Raw genomic sequence first — 16800 nt, 5'->3', positions numbered from 1 at the left:
AGGGTCAGCTGATTCAAAGGGAATGAGCAGAACAGGGCAATTATTGAGTGATCCATTCCCTATTGTCCAGTCTCAGCTACTAACAGTTGGACATTTAGGGACACCCAGAGCATGGGGTTGAGTCCCTGACCATCTTGGTTAATAGCCATGGACCTGGCTTCCATAAACTTACCTAATTTTTTGTTGAACCCTGTTATATTTTTGGCATTCACAACATCCCATGACAACTGTGCATTGTGTGAAGAAGTATTTCTTTTTGTTTGTTTTAAACCTATCTATTAATTTCTTTGGGTGACCCCCTAGTTTTTTTGTTATGTGAAGGGGTCAATAAAACTTCCCTATTCACATTCTCAACACCATTTGTGATTGTGTAGTTCTCTAACATATCCCCCCCTTAGTCATCTCTTTTCTAAATGGAACAGTCCAACCTTCTTAATCTCTCTTAATACGGACGCTGTTCCATGCCGCTAATCATTTTTGTTGCCCTTCTCTGTACCTTTTCCAATTCTAATATATCTTTTTGGAGATGGGGCAACCAGAACTGTATGCAGTATTCAAGGTGTGGGTGTACTATGGATTTATATATTGGCATTACAGTATTTTCTGTTTTATTATATCCCTTTCCTAATGGTTCCTAATATTCTGTTAGCTCTTTTGACTGCTGGTACACGTTACGGGGATGTTTTCTGAGAGGTGTCCATGATGACTCCAAGATGTCTTTCCTGAGTGGTAACAGCTAATTTAGAACTCGTCATTTTGTATGTATAGTTAGGATTATGTTTTCCAATGTTCCTTACTTTGTATTTACCAATATTGAATTTCATCTGCCATTTTGTTGCCCAGTCACCTAGTTTTGTGAGAGACCTTTGTAACTTCACAGTCAGTTTTGGACTTAACTATGTTGAGTAATTTTGTACCATCTGAAAATTTTGCCACCTCACTCCTCACTTTTCCAGATCATTTATGCATATGAACAGATCCCAGTACACATCCTGGCTAGGGAGGATGAGGTGGCCAGTATTTACCTCTCTCCATTGTGAAAACCGACCATTTATTCCTACCCTTTGTTTCCTATCTTTTAATCAATTACTGTTCCATGAGAGGACCTTCCCTCTTATCCCATGACTTCTTGTGAGCTTTTGGTGTGAGACCTTGTCAAAGGCTTTCTGAAAGTCCAAGTACACTACCCCAAGCTGGATCCCCCCATGTCCTCATGCTTGTTGACACACTTAAAGAATTCTAATAGATTGTTGAGGCATGATTTCTCTTTACAAAAGCCTTTACAAAAACTCTTTCCCAACAAATCGTGTTTATTCTTGTGTCTGATCATTCTGTTTTTTACTATAATTTCAACCAATTTGCCTGTCACTGACGTTAGGCTTACAAACCTGTAATTGCTAGGATCACCTCTGGAGCCTTTTTTAAAAATCAGTGTTACAGTAGCTACCCTCCCGTCATCTGGCACAGAGACTGATTTGAAAAAATAGGCTACACACCACAGGTAGTACAGCTGCAATTTTATATCTGAGTTCCTTCAGAACTCTTGGGTGAATACTATCCGCTCCGAGTGACTTATTACTCTTTAATTTATCAATTTGTCCAAAACCTTCTCTATTGATACCTCAATCTGGGACAGTTCCTCAGATATGTCACTTAAAAGAGTTGAGACAATCATAAATTCCCAGTTAGAATGGAATAGGTGAATTCTGTCTCCGCTAACACCTTCGTAGAAACAACAGACACTCATCAGGAGCCTGTTGTACAGGGGTTCTCAAACTGAGGGTCGTGACCCTTCAGAGGGTTGTGAGGTTATTACATGGGGGGTCATGAGCTGTCAGCCTCCATCCCAAACCCTGCTTCACCTCCAGCATTTATAATAGTATTAAATATAAAAAAGTGTTTTTAATTTATAAGAGGCGGTCACACTCAGAGGCTCACTGTGTGTGAAAGGGGTCACCAGTACAAAAGTTTGAGAACCACTGCTGTTGGAGGTAGTCCCTCCTGATTTGGCTGAAAAGAGATAAAGGAGAGAAAGGAAAACTCCAAGGAGGATTAGGTCAGAGTCTAATTGATTTGGGTTGATGTAAAAATGCCCTGACAGCAAAACACTAAGTAAATACGTAAATTGTTAAGCTTGTATTTTTTTAAAAAGTTAATTTATTTTCTTTCTGTCTGGGATATTTCATTCAAGGTGCCAACATTTTAAACTCCATCAGGATGATGGGCAGATCGGAGCCTGGGGGTGCTGGTCTGCTGGAAAGTGTTAATGGCTGCCATTAAGTCAGCCTTTGATCTACAGATAATTGTACAGCTCATTGAAGCTGATAGGTGTGCTAAGCACCTTTCTTTCAGGCTGAATGGAAGTAACAATCAAATGCCCCTTTGTGCAGTAATAGCTGAAACAATAGGAAGCTGCCACCCAAGGCAATTGGCTAGACTGATCAGAAATAAAGTCAAGATTCTGTCACAGGTATTGTTAGTAAAAGTCAGTTTTGGGCAATAAACAAAAATTCCTGGAAGCCTATGACGTGTCCCTGACTTTTAACTTAAAATACCTTCGGGGAGGGGGGCAATATTTAGACGGCTGCTGGGGGCTTGCAGCTGCTCCAGCGCACCACTGCTCCTGTGACAGAAGCGGACTGCCACTGCTTCAGCCCCAGGGAGGCTGACCCAATCCCAGTTGCTGCTCCAGCCCCACCCCAGAAGAAGTCACGGAGGTCCTGGAAAGTCAAGGAAACCCTTGGACTCTATGACAGGATCGTATCCGTAATCAGAAGGTAAGGTGTGTGGACAGAGGGGTTTCCCTGTGACTAGTTGCAAACACAGGGGCAAGGCGGTTGATTGGCTGCAGCTGTGTGTGTCTGTTTGTTTTGAAGGCTGACCTCTCAGTCCTCATCCTCAAAGGAAGCCTGAACAATACCTTCAAAGACAAGCATGGGAACTTAAATTCATAATTCTGCTAGACACTAAAAACCATGGACTTAAGAGACAGACTGGTCATATGGGTCATTACAAATTTGTAACACACTCCACTGCCTGATAACCCTTAATTGTCCACTTTATTTTAAGTGGTCTCCTACAGCAAATGTGAACCCTTTATGATTAACAATCTACCCCAACTTGTATTTAACTTAGACTTCCTGGTTACCTTCCCCAGACTTGAAGAAGAGCTCAGTGTAGTTTGAAAGCTAGTCCCTCCCACCAACAGTAGTTGGCAAAATAAAACATATTACCTCACCTGCCTTGTCTTTCTAGAAATAAAAGTGATCATTATTTGAAAAAAAAAATAAAAAAAATTGGAAACTGTTCAAACTACTAAGAACTTGATTTAGTTTAACAACAGTCTTCATTCTACCCTCAGATACATAATACAACTTCTTATTATTGTATTATTATTTATTTATTTGTATTGCAGTAGCACCTAGGAGCCCCAGTCATGGGCCAGGACCCAACAGTATTAGGCTCGGTACAAACACAGAACAAAAAGGCAGTCCCTGCTCCAAAGACCTTACAATCTAACACAAGAAACAACAGGTGGAGAGACAGCCAGGTCGATGAGGGAGAACAAGAAATAAATGAAACAATATCAGTTTGCATCACCAGCAGTAATCTCAGCACATCAGCAGCCTAACCATTGTGAACTCTTGTAGACATCATGGCAAAGGCAATTTTAAGGAGGGATTCTGAAGCTTGATTTTAAAGTTGCCAAGCAGAAAATAAAAAGTCTTCAAATTTTATTTTGTTTGTTTTTAAACACAAATCTCCACAGTTTTAAAATAAGATTTTAAAAAATGACCATGCTAAGACTTTTCTCTTGAAAAAACTTTTTTTCATCAGGCTTTTCCTGATTTTGAAAGCTGCCATTAACACTATTTTACAATCAGTTTGAGCTCCAGGGCCAAATTTTGCCGGAAACAAACCACACACACCATTCCATTGACACCAATGGAAATTGTTCAGGTATGATGGCAGAATTTGAGCCCTAATGCAGTTCTCAAGCTTCTTTATTTTGTGGACTACTTCTTGAGCTTCCAAAGGAAAATGTGAAGCAGCAACACGCTGCTGGTGTTAGATGGAACCTAGATATTATGTAGATTGGTGCTTTGTAAATGAAAAAAATAGATATAGTCAAAAATATTTTGTTAAAAGTTAAGTTTAGTTGGTTAAAGTCTTGGGAAACCAAAGAATTCTACTGCGCTACAGCTACTAGGACAAACCAGTGTCTGTGAACCGACCAATGTTTCACCACTACGACAGAAGAAGCTCTACAGAGCATGCAAGAGTAATTCACTATGGACCACAGTTTGAAAACTACTGCCTTAATATATATCCCCTTCAAGAAAAAGGCAGCAAGACTGGACCATGAATAGGATCATAGAAGGGGAAAAAGAAGTGCTGTAAAACCATATTTGGAGTTGCTATAAAATGTGTCCTGAACTAAACTCTTCCCACATGGGTTTAAAGCAACTTTACCTCTTACTACTGTAGGGTCATGTTCTGTGTTGATCTCTCACTGACATTAATAAGAGTTCTGAGTTTGCAATGACTACAGGACAAGGCTCCTAAAAGTGAGAATACAGAGTAACTTCTTATGCACCCTGAACCAACCCAGCACTTTAAATCTTCTGTCAGTTATAATAGATGAAACTCTAGTTACATCCAGTTCAGTACGTCTTCATGACTTGATGTAAATGGAGTTGCATAGATACAACTGAAGGCAGAATTTGGCTCACTAGCACTTAACTTGACACAAGAATAATCAACAAAAGCACATAAATTTCTCACCTTGCTCCAGCAATAAGTTCTTTTTGTCCTGGGTCAAATGTTAATTGTGAGAAGTCCACAGCATTCTCTGCTCTGAACACACATAACCAGGGGACAATTTCTAAAAGAATAAAAAGAGAATATACTTGTTACTGCAAGAAGCATAGTTACATTGTATCAGGTAGCAAATATTACATATCAGAGATACTGTGGGGGCGTGGAGGCTTCCCAGTGTGATCCTTTAAGGGGCCATATGAGATTTTCACCACTGTGTAGATAATCTGCACTGTAGACCTATATAACATAGAGGGCAGTCACTAAATAAACAGCTGAATGAGGTATCGATGTTTAGTTCTGATTTACAGGCCAGATGTGCTTTTCTTCCCCAAGCACAGAACAAGGCAGACAACAACACAGTGCAGTTACCATGATTCATTAGAGGATAACCAAATGCGAACAAAATTATTTCCTGTACAAGTAAACCACAAATAGCTGAAGACTTTAAAAACCACAATAAAGTCCTGCTGAGCTAAGCATATTAAGTAAAAAGAACTTTATTTTTTACCATTTCCACCAAAAAAAAAAGAAAAAGGAGGGGGGAGAGAAACATCCATTCAGCTGCTGCATTTTTGTCATTTTTAACATAAACTTTTCTTCGAGAAAAGAATGATGTAGCACTGTGAAATACAGAGGCAGAAGGCCAAAGGGCAAACTTCACAATTTGAGAAACATCAACACACCATTCACACGCAAATTACAGGCAGTCCTCGGACTTAACGACACAAGTGGTTCCTGAAAATTGTGTCGTAAGTCGAAACTTCGTAACTCAGAACCACAATCCACTCCGTTGCGGGACCGAGCATCGTAGAGTCAAAACCAATTGTCGTAAGTCGAACATCATAAAGTCAAGGACTGCCTGTGCACATATAGATCTAGATTTTTGAAATGAAGCACAGATAAGCAATTGTGCATGCCTAACTAGTGGTTGATGTACAGGTGCAAATCAACTATTTCTGCACATATATGACGAGTTGGGTGCCACATTAAATATATGCATGTGGACATGGATGATTTGAGCACACAGCATGAGTATTCACACACATTAGGCACACACAATTGTTATTTATAAACATTTAATGTTGTAAAGCTGACCCATTTTTTTAAAATAGCAACAGTACAAAATCCCTGATTTCCTCCAATCTAGAGCTCCGTGAAGCATTTAAAAAAAAATACTTTGTATGTAGCCACCAGGCACTGCTAGCTGAATATACGTGAAGGACCTTGGTTTGTAGGTTTGCATGGTCTGTGCCGCTGTCTGTTTAAAGGCAGGTGGATCTGGGGTAATCAATCGGTGGTGTCAAAGTGGTGACTCCAGCTGCTGTGAGAATATGTACACAATGGGAACAGTTATAGTGTTGTAGGAGGAACTGGTAGTTACTATATTATGGCCCAGCCTATTGTTAAAGCTCCCAACACTTCCCATTATAAGCCTCTGTTTTCACTTGCTGATAACATTGTCCAACTTTAACTATTCGGGCTGAAATTATCCATGTCAGGTGTCTGCCTCAGGCTGAGTATTTTTTGGAAAATTTCAGCAAAAACGGTCCAGCCATTTCCGCAAATGAGACTAGGGAAAAAATGTTGTTAAAGCCATCATACAACCTTTTGTTTGAGAAGTTCTAGCATCCCCATGGTTTGGAGCAACAGCTTGATATTTGGCTAGAAGGGGGGACCCTAGTATCAGGGTGTCCCCATGAAAATCTGGCCATTTATAAGCCTCTGAAAAAAATGACAAGTTGCACATGATCAGCAGAGACTTGTAAGATTTTGGCAGCTAATTTCACCATAAAATCCATCTGAACTGAGCATGCTCCAGCCTAAGGCTCCAGGGGCTGAGCAGGACTTTCCCTCCAATGTTGAAGTGGCTGTGTTATTCCTTGACTTTAGCAAAGCTTTTGATACTGTCTCCCACTGTATTCTTGCCAGCAAGTTAAAGAAGTATGGGCTGGATTAATGGACTATAAGGTGGATAGAAAGCTGGCTAGATCGTCGGGCTCCACGGGTAGTGATCAATGGCTCCATGTCTAGTTGGCAGCTGGTATCAAGTGGAGTGCCCCAAGGGTCGGTCCTGGGGCTGGTTTTGTTCAATATCTTTATTAATGATCTGGAGGATGGTGTGGATTGCACCCTCAGCAAGTTTGCAGATGATACTAAACTGGGAGGAGTGGTAGATACGCTGGAGGGTAGAGATAGGATATGGAGGGACCTAGACAAATTAGAGGATTGGGCTAAAAGAAATCTAATGAGGTTCAACAAGGACAAGTGCAGAGTCCTGCACTTAGGATGGAAGAATCCCATGCACTGCTCCAGACTAGGGACCGAATGGCTTGGCAGCAGTTCTGCAGAAAAGAACCTAGAGATTACTGTGTATGAGAAGCTGGATATGAGTCAACAGTGTGCCCTTGTTGCCAAGAAGGCTAATGGCATTTTGGGCTGTTTAAGTAGGGGCATTGCCAGCAGATTGAAGGACGTGATCATTCCCCTTTATTCAACATTGGTGAGGCCTCATCTGGAGTACTGTGTCCAGTTTTGGGCCCCACACTACAAGAAGGATGTGGAAAAATTGGAAAATGTCCAGCAGAGGGCAACAAAAATGGTTAGGGTGCTGGAGTTTATGACTTATGAGGAGAGGCTGAGGGAACTGGGATTGTTTAATCTGCAGAAGAGAAGAATGAGGGGGTATTTGATAGCTGCTTTCAACTACCTGAAAGGGGGTTCAAAAGAGGATGGATCTAGACTGTTCTCAGTGGTAGCAGATGACAGAACAAGGAGTAATGGTCTCAAGTTGCAGTGGGGGAGGTTTAGGTTGGATGTTAGGGAAAACTTTTTCACTAGGAGGGTGGTGAAGCACTGGAATGCGTTACCTAGGGAGGTGGTGGAATCTCCTTCCTTAGAGGTTTTCAAGGTCAGGCTTGACAAAGTCCTGGCTGGGATGATATAGTTGGGGATTGGTCCTGCTTTGAGCAGAGGGTTGGACTAGATGACCTCCGGAGGTCCCTTCCAACCCTGATGTTCTATGATGTTGCTCCTGGTTGTTACGAGTAACTTGGTGCCAGACTCAGTAACTGAGGGCAGGGAGATGGTTTCTTCTGTGTTCTTACTTTTCCTCCTGCTGCTGCCCAGGCTGTGTGTAGGAGAAAGCCACCTGACTGCAATGCAGAGGAGATAATAGCTGGACTGGGACAAGGAGATGCAGCATGGGAAGACTCAGAGTCTGGTAGGAAATACTGGAATTGGCTGGGCAACGAAGGGAAGACTGAGACTCAGACTGGCAGCTCAAAGTGGGAGACTGCACCCGACTGTGAAGGGACACTGGGAGTGGAACAAAGAGCCCTTGGGGATGGAGACTGGGACTGGAATGAGGAGCCAGTAGGGAGGGGGAGAAGACAGGACTGACACAGGGACAAGCTGTAGGGGACAGAGCCAGAATGGATCATGTGCGGGCAGAGAGGCAGAAAGGTCTGTGCTCACTAGAGCATAAACCTCCTCCAGAGTTTGGAAAGGAAACCAAGATCCTGAGACTCAACATTCATTGGATGGATGGTCCTGAAGGAATTAATCAGGGTTGTATGTTGCAGAAGTTGGAAGCTCTGTAGTGAATAAGACTGGAAATTGCAGGAAAAGAAAGGAGTCTCTGAGGGTCTCATGGTTAAACTAATTGAAAACCATGCAGGTGTACTGGAGTCTATCCTTGCCTCTGCCGTAGAGTTCTTGCATGATGCTAGACAAGTCACTTAAACCATTTTTTCCCACAGGCGGTCATTAAGCGTGTCACTTATTTTCTGGGTACCCAACCTAAGACACATTTGCGTAAGTGCTGAGCTCTCACAGCTGCAACTGAAGTCACTGGGAGCTGTGCTCTGAACATATAAACTGCTATATGATATGAATTGCTCTGAAAAATCAGGTCCTAAGTGTCTCAAATTGGGCACCCAAAGTAAATGGAAACTTTTGACAGTCTCTCTGTGGCTTGCTTATCCATCTGTAAAATGGAAATAATATCACCTCCTCATCTCACAAGGGTGTTGTGAAAATAAAATCATTAATGTTTGTGACTTAATCAAATATGACAGTGATCAGCATCATAGAAAACGTATGGAGAAATGAGTAACTCTATCTTCAGAGCAAGGTTTGAGTAGTGTACAGTAAATAAGGCCTGGAGCCACACATTTTACAACAAGAACACTTGAAATATTGAGTCGCAGCTCGTTCAGTGACCATCATCCTTCCTGTACACTGAATCAGGCAGGAGTCCTGCAAAAAATAGTATGTGATCATGTAATTAAAGTCTGTATCATAATATGTATGCACAAGGGGACAAATTAAGGTTGTACACACAACCTTAAATCTTTCATTTCCTAACTTTTGAGTGTTTGACTTTGCAATGTTAATAATGTTCTTTTAATGTCATAAAAACAATATAGAATCTCGGTGTTCTAAGAAGTCAAGGAACCAGCCAGAATACAAACGGTGAGAACTTCTGTTGAAAGGCATTAAAAGTGATATATTTTGTGAGGGAAGGGATAACGGAGAGAAAAGGTAAAAAAAATCAAACAGCAAATACCTCAGTTTACCAATCAACACCTCCAACTCCCCAGCTAGCCAGTCCCTCAGGTCTTGATAGCCTAAGGATATGACCCTAGTGGTCTTAAAGAACATGTAAGCATATCTCACAGTTCTGAGCACTCTCCTTGTCTTTGGGCCCAGTGTCGGCCAATGGTGGTGGCAGGAAGATTCACCAGATGAAATGAAACAATTTTAAACAATCACAGGAATCCAAACAAAATAGAAACACAACAAGCTGAGTAATTATGTTAAACATATAATGTAACACAATTATCCTCTGGTGAAGATCAGGGTCTTTGAGTCCTGAACAAATCTAAGTCCAGCACTCTGACTGTACTTTCCCTGAGATTTCTCTGAACCTAACTAACCAAATAGATTATGGTTGCAGTGACTTCCCCTGTGGTAGTCACAAAAGCAGGCATCGTACAGAGGCAGTTCAATAGGGCATCTTGGCAACAGAAATACACTGGTCAGATTTCAGATTAGCAGCCATGTTAGTCTGTATCCACAAAAAGAAAAGGAGGACTTGTGGCGCGTTGGAGACTAACAAATTTATCTGAGCATAAGCTTTCGTGAGCTACATCCGATGAAGTGAGCTGTAGCTCACGAAAGCTTATGCTCAAATAAATTTGTTAGTCTCTAAGGTGCCACAAGTCCTCCTTTTCTTTTTCCACTGGGCAGTGGAAAAGGTTGCCACAAGTACTCCTTTTCTTTTTCCACTGGGCAGTGAGGAAGGTTAGCCTGATGGTTATGCCACTAGCCTGGGACTTAGGAGCCCTAAGTTCAGCTCCCTGATCAGCCACAGACTTTCTGCATGACCCTGGGCAAGATTCTAAGGATATGTCTTCACTACAAGTGAAGGGGTGATTGCAGCACAGGTAGGTATACAATAGTAGTGTAGATATGGTTTCGCAGGCTTCAGCACAGGCTACCCAACCAAGTATAAGCCTCCCAGGGAGCCCTGATATATGCTTGGGTTGCTACCCCATGCCATCATATCTGTACTATTCTTACCCCTGCTAGCTGGATGAGTTCCTATTTGTGCCACAAACTCACCATCACTTGCAGAGTACCCATATAATCTCTTTGTGCCCTGGTTCCCAGCTGTACAATTAAGCTAAAAATAAGTACTTTCTTACCTCATACGGGTGTTGTGAAGATAAATAAATAAGGCACAGCAGGCAATTGGGATCATTCATTTTTTACCTTAGCAGGGCAGGAAAGAGAAAGCATGGACTGGAAGGTCAAAGCAAGCATGAGAGCCGTTGACAGCTCCCTTTGAACTTTGCTTTTCTCTGCTCCCCCCAAACAAAAATTATTCTGCTTCTGTATCATTCAACATTACTTCATCTGGGGGAAAAAGGGAAGAGGAACAGGCTGCAACAACAAATGTTTTAACTTCTAGGGAACAATTTCAAACACTGATCATGCAATGTCTCTCACAGGAGTAGTTACAGCCCCTTAGGGGCTACTGTTACAACTTTTAGAACACTTCTGTAAAGGCAAACTAATATCAGATCATCAAACAAAAGCCCCACTGAAATATGCCAGTAAAAATCTTTAAACTATGGGTGAAATTCTGCTCTTAGTTACACGGTAGAAATCCCAAATAAATCCATCATCTGAGTAACTAAGGGTATGTCTTCACTACCCGCTGAACTGGCGGGCAGCGATCGATTCAGCGGGGACTGATTTATCATGTCTAGTCTAGACGCGATAAGTCGACAGCTGCTGCTCTCCCATTGACTCCTGTACTCCAGCGCCATGAAAGGCGCAGGCAGAGTCGACAGGAGAGCAGCAGCTGTCGACTCATCGTGGTGAAGACACCACGGTAAGTGGATCTAAGTACGTCAACTTAAGCTACGTTATTTGCGTAGCTGAAGTTGTATAATTTAGATTGATCCCCACCTATTCCCCCAGTATAGACTAGGGCTGAGTCAACGGAGTTAGTCCAGAATTGCACCTCATTTGCATCTATATAGTAAGAATACACAAGGGTTTGGTACTATGCAATGTACATTACTACACATACATGATAACTTTCTTAAAGTGATACAAGATGTTTGAATTCTATGAGGGATAAAAGATTTGAGCATCTAGTTTCTTAGAGTCAGAGGTGCATAAGGTACTGTCAGTGTCTACCAATACATTTATTTCAGATGAGAACCCCATGTAAAACTAATAAATGTAATTAATAATTAACTTCACTTTATTAATGGTCGTCATACCAATGTTACATAACACACTTTACGAAATAATACACTTACAGAATTATATATTGGAATAGTTACATATTTAAATATGTAATTCAATTACATTGTCTACTGCTATGTAACTTAAGTATACTGCCTACTGATCATAGTGAGACAGTTAAACTACAACTGTCCCTTCCTCTTCCTACTCACTTACTTTTACTAATTCCTGGATTCCTGCCATTTCCCTCACCCTATCACTACTCCAACTTAAAGCAATAAAGCAAAACCCAGCAAAACATGTAATAAGCAAAACTGTGCCAGTCATTACCTTGTTCATACCCAAACCCTCATTTTGTTTATGTTTTTAGGCCCTGATCCTGAAAACATTTATCCACAATTGACTTCAATGGTACTACTTGCATGTTTAAAGTTAAGCATATGGATAAGTGTGTGTAAGATTGGGACCTTATACTGTAAGCTCTCCAGGGCAGGAGCTTTTTGTGTGTTCAGGCAGCATTCAGCAAAATAGGGTCCAATCCCCCTTGGGAAAGACACAGAGCAGACAAGTGCTAGTCGAGTGGCACTAGCAGGGGCCATTTTTTTGGCATGAACTGAGGAGTTCCTGACTTGTAATGTACTTGACTTATATTTCTTTCCTCATACAGAAAAATACAATTTCCTTTTTCACCATATTAATAAATGTATACTCTTTAAATGAGGTTCAGGTTTTTAACACAAAAGCTATATAAGTACTGGACTTTCTTGTTTGCAGTGAACCAAACTGTGATTTTTTTAAAAATTGGAAAAAAAGAAGTTTACCAGAGCTAAAAAGCCTGTAGCAAAACAAATATGCTAAAGTCCTCTCTCAATTTTTTCATAACTTTATTAATGTTACTACATACATTTCACCATGATATTATTGACCAGTGAGTTATTAGTTTTCAAATGATACTGCACAAGGCACATTTTGTACAAAGATCATTCAAGTAGTGAGTGGGGTGTGAATACAGGGGTGCATTCAGCCACAGGATGGTAAAATTTTAAAACTATCATGTGTCATCCCACGGCTTCTCTTGTTATGTTGTCCCATCTGTCACTCTATAGGGGTAACTGCAAAGTGACCATATTACTAAAGTTAAATCAAGATACATTTGCAACACAGTTTTCTTCAGCAAACGATGCTTTAGAAAAATAGCAGTTATTTTTCTCGATCACTGTTTAAAACTACTGAATTTGCAATATTAACAGAAATCTCTGGGTGGCACCGGTACAATAGATTCACTAATCTCACCAAATACAATTAAAATGTATTTTAGAATATAAAAGTTATTTTCTAACAACATTAAATTAATTTAGACTAAAAATGGTAAAATACCACCCTCAAAATACTGGATAATGGCCTAAAGATAACTTCTATAGTTAATTCTTGTGACAGTTATGATAAATTAGTATCTTCTTCAAAGGCAACAAGAGAAGGTAGAAATATTGGCTGTGATCTTCCACTTTTCATTCACATATCACCCCTGCTGCCAAGGTGCCAGTCTCATTAGCCCCAAAAGAATATATTAAGAGAACATGTTTGGGGCAATCTTTGCAGCACCTCTTTCTTTATGGTCCTAATTAGGTGCACCTACAGACTCTCTAGTCTGACATTTTAGGATTTCATATTCCTAAACTATGATCCAGAGAGATTAGGTTTCTGAGTGATTTTTCTAAAACTAAGGTATCCATTTCAGTGGGATTTTTTACTTAATTTTAAGCTTCACTTCATTAAACAAACATTTCCTTAAATAACAACTATACCAAAAAACAGTTTTATGAACTCAAATACTAACCTGTGTGCAAAAGAGATAAGAAGAAAGAAAAATGACATCTGCAAATCTGTTTTATTTTACTTTATTGTCTTTGGACTACTCATTTTTTCTCTTTACATTTGCCTTCCCTCTTCCGCTCCACCTCCCACCTCCTACTGAGTTCTTTCTTTCCCATTTCTACTCACCAATGAATTAAACACACTGCTATTCATAAGTCACTGATTCTCATTGGGAAAAAATCACCTTCTCTGGAGTGCAGCCGGGGAATATGAGCATATACTCTTCAATATCTTCCAACAGAGAAAATGATGATGATTGTATCTCAGAACCCTGCTATACTTTATCTGACAACTTAAGCACATTTCTCTTCTATCCATCTCAGTGGGGCTGAGGCAAGGTATGCCAATAAGCATGCCAGCTTTTTTATGCTTTATTTTGGGTAATATGTGCTGTTTGTTGGCAATAGGTATAATTAGCCCATTCATGGTATGATTTTAATCTCTATGGGGAAAAAATTGAATAACTAGGAAAATTAGATATATCTTTGTGTATCATGTAACGTAAACAACATAAACTACGTGTAAGCGGAGGAATGATCCCGCTATTGTGGGGAACTTTCCTGGCTTATACACTATCCCGGTGAAATGGGCTAACAAAAGGATCTGAGTCCTCGCTCCCACTTCCTTTACCCAGAGGCCTGCCTGACCTCAAGGGCTCCCCTTCCACTCTCCTGTCTGCCAGAGTCCTCGTAACCCCAACAAGGCTGGGCCCAGGATTCCTTGGGATCTTCACCCCCAACCTTGCCGTGGCCACTCCGGGGTGCTCTCTCTGCACTGGAGGCTTCTGTGAACCACTGAACATTATATACAGTTCAAAGCAAATACAATTGATTAAACAGCAATCAATTTTTAAAAATAAGGAAAAAATGGGAGAGGTTAAAGGAAAACATGTCACCCCACTCTGTGGCACGGGGACGTCACAACCAGCATCTCTGGAATGTAAGGGAAGTTCAGTCTGTTCCCCACAAGTCCCAGGCCCCTTCTCAGGCCCTGGCTGTGCTGCAGGGATGCTGCGGGTCTGACACTTGCTCTGGCAGTGGCTACACACCCTCAGGCTCTAGGTAGCAGGACCCTTCTTCCCAGAGTCACCCCCGCCCCATTGGGGTTACGATCCCCATCCAAGTCTGGCCAGCCAGGCGTCTTGGCTGGAGGCATCTCCCAGTGCTGGGCCCGCTGCCCAGGGTCCCCCTCGCTCTCCCCATCTGCTCACCACACATGGCACTGGACTGCTCCAGCCCCAGCTGCTCTCTGCCTCAGCACTGCTGCTGCTCTGCCTCCAGCTCCCTGGGCTGCTTCTCTGGCTCAGAGCTCTTACACAAGCTTTAACTTCTTGTTTCCCAGACCTGAAGAAGAGCTCTGTGTAAGCTCAAAAGTTTGTCTCTCTCACCAACAGAAGTTGGTCCAATAAAAGATTTTACCTCATCCACCTAAGATCCTGGGACCAACACAGCTACAGCAACACTGCATACAATAATGGAAACTATACAGAGATGTTTGTTTTGGTAGCTCCAGTTTTTAATATCTATTGGTGCACAGAATTTTAGGTCAATGGTTCTGCCACAGTCACTATTTAACTCTTATTATAATGGAAGTCCTCTAGCTGTTTGTTTGTTTTTTTTCTACTAGGGGTCAAATTCTTCCCATATTTATACCAACCCAATACCTCTGAAATACGTGACGGAATGAGATTTCTTGCTGGGTATTAACTGTTATGAACATAATGACAAAACTCCCATTGCCTTCACTGAAAGTATAATCAGGCAATTTTTTAAAATTAACATTAGAAGGAAAAAAAACATCCAACATATAAATAAAATGTAAGAAATAAAATATAACATATATAGAACATGTCTCATACACTGCTGATCATCCCTGCAGTCACAAATAGCTCAGCAAAAATAATGTGCCAACTCTGAATGTTTGAACAGTTGAACATGAACCCACCTAGACTATTAGTAGTTGAAGGTGATACCTTCTATCATTAGGAAGATAATTACCCTTAGATCCCTAGGGGTCCAAAGACTACGTCTAAGATTTCCAAAGGAGTCCACACCTCCATTCGAATTTTTTTAGGGGTCTGCAAATGAAAAAACGTTGAAAACTACTGCCTTAGATCTATGAACTTCAGTATTAGACTGCAACTTCTAGACTGGCGGTACACAATGTGTAATCTCTGGAATCTAATAAGGCAGACTGATCCAAATTCCAATTCACTAAACTTTTGATAAGGGATGCAGGACACAGAAACTAATGATTCAAAGAGGGAAGAGCCCAAATGTTCTCGCTTCTCTAATGGGTTGGTGAATCACCTGATGTTTGATTGATTGACTTTTTTTTTTAATAACAACTTCAGGGCACAATATTTTCCTGTTCTATAAAATACATATATATTCTCAGCTTTCCTTATAATTACTCAGGGATGGCAAAACCGATTAACTGCATGTTTTCATATATACTGAAAACAGCCAACAAGAAATTTCTGTTCATCTTTCAAGGAAGACTGACTTTTGATTTTAAAACTTAGGTAAATGTATATGCAAATTACATGCAGCCCTTCTGGAAAATTTTAAATGCAGTTCTCGACATAATGCTTAAACATCCTGTCAGACTAACAGAAATTGAAAGTCATGCCATATATCATTGGAAATATAATTTTTAGTGGATGAGAAATAAGGATTTTAATTTGACCCACAAAGCTTCAGATTTGACTTTTGACCTCAAACAATCACATTCAACATTTTAGATTCTCAGGAGTTTGAAAGTCATACTGCGCCATGGTAAAGATCATTTTCTCCAAGTCTACTCTCTATATATTGTCAATGACATGCCCTTCAAAAGTACCTGTTCTATTGATACAGTCCTGGGTTTCACAATCTTATCAGGCAAATTAGCAAATGTTCTGGTTTCCCAGTACCACCTATAGACTTTCTATAGCTCCTCTTGAGAGGACTCATGTACTAGAAATGTTAAAGTTTAACTGCTTTACCGATAAGCTTGATTTTTATTGGTTTCTGTTAACAATTAAACTCCGCCCAGCGTCCCAGTTGCCACCCACAACCAGCATCCCAGTGTGCCCATGGTCCCAGCTGCCACCGTGCGCCCGGGGCTCTCTGAGGAAGTCTGGAAATTGATTTTAGCTATGTCATGTTTTTTCTTTTTCTTTCCCAGGCAATGAGGAGGAGGAACCAACCCCACCACATTCAGCTTCTTTCCTTTATCTTTAAGCGCTGATGATAATGTACCCAGGGCTGCATGAGAATGAGTCCAAATGAGAGTGATCCAGGGGCTCAACACAATGAACCTGACCAACCATGTCAGGTTAACTGCATTAATAGGAACCAA

General features: G+C 40.9%; 1 protein-coding gene across 2 annotated transcripts in view; it reads right to left on the bottom strand.

The window, feature by feature from the left end:
* Positions 1-16800, bottom strand: part of SEMA5A (semaphorin 5A) — a 616581-nt gene that overhangs the window by 390779 nt on the left and 209002 nt on the right. For both annotated transcript variants that reach the window (XM_007057800.4, XM_043540272.1), the window contains exon 3: positions 4786-4885. In XM_007057800.4, coding sequence (XP_007057862.2) covers positions 4786-4885 — 100 coding nt within the window. The remainder of the gene's footprint in view (positions 1-4785; positions 4886-16800) is intronic.

This window comes from Chelonia mydas, chromosome 2 (genome assembly GCF_015237465.2).
Source record: "Chelonia mydas isolate rCheMyd1 chromosome 2, rCheMyd1.pri.v2, whole genome shotgun sequence".
NCBI lineage: Eukaryota > Metazoa > Chordata > Testudines > Cheloniidae > Chelonia > Chelonia mydas.
This window is presented reverse-complemented; position numbering and strand designations above follow the sequence as displayed.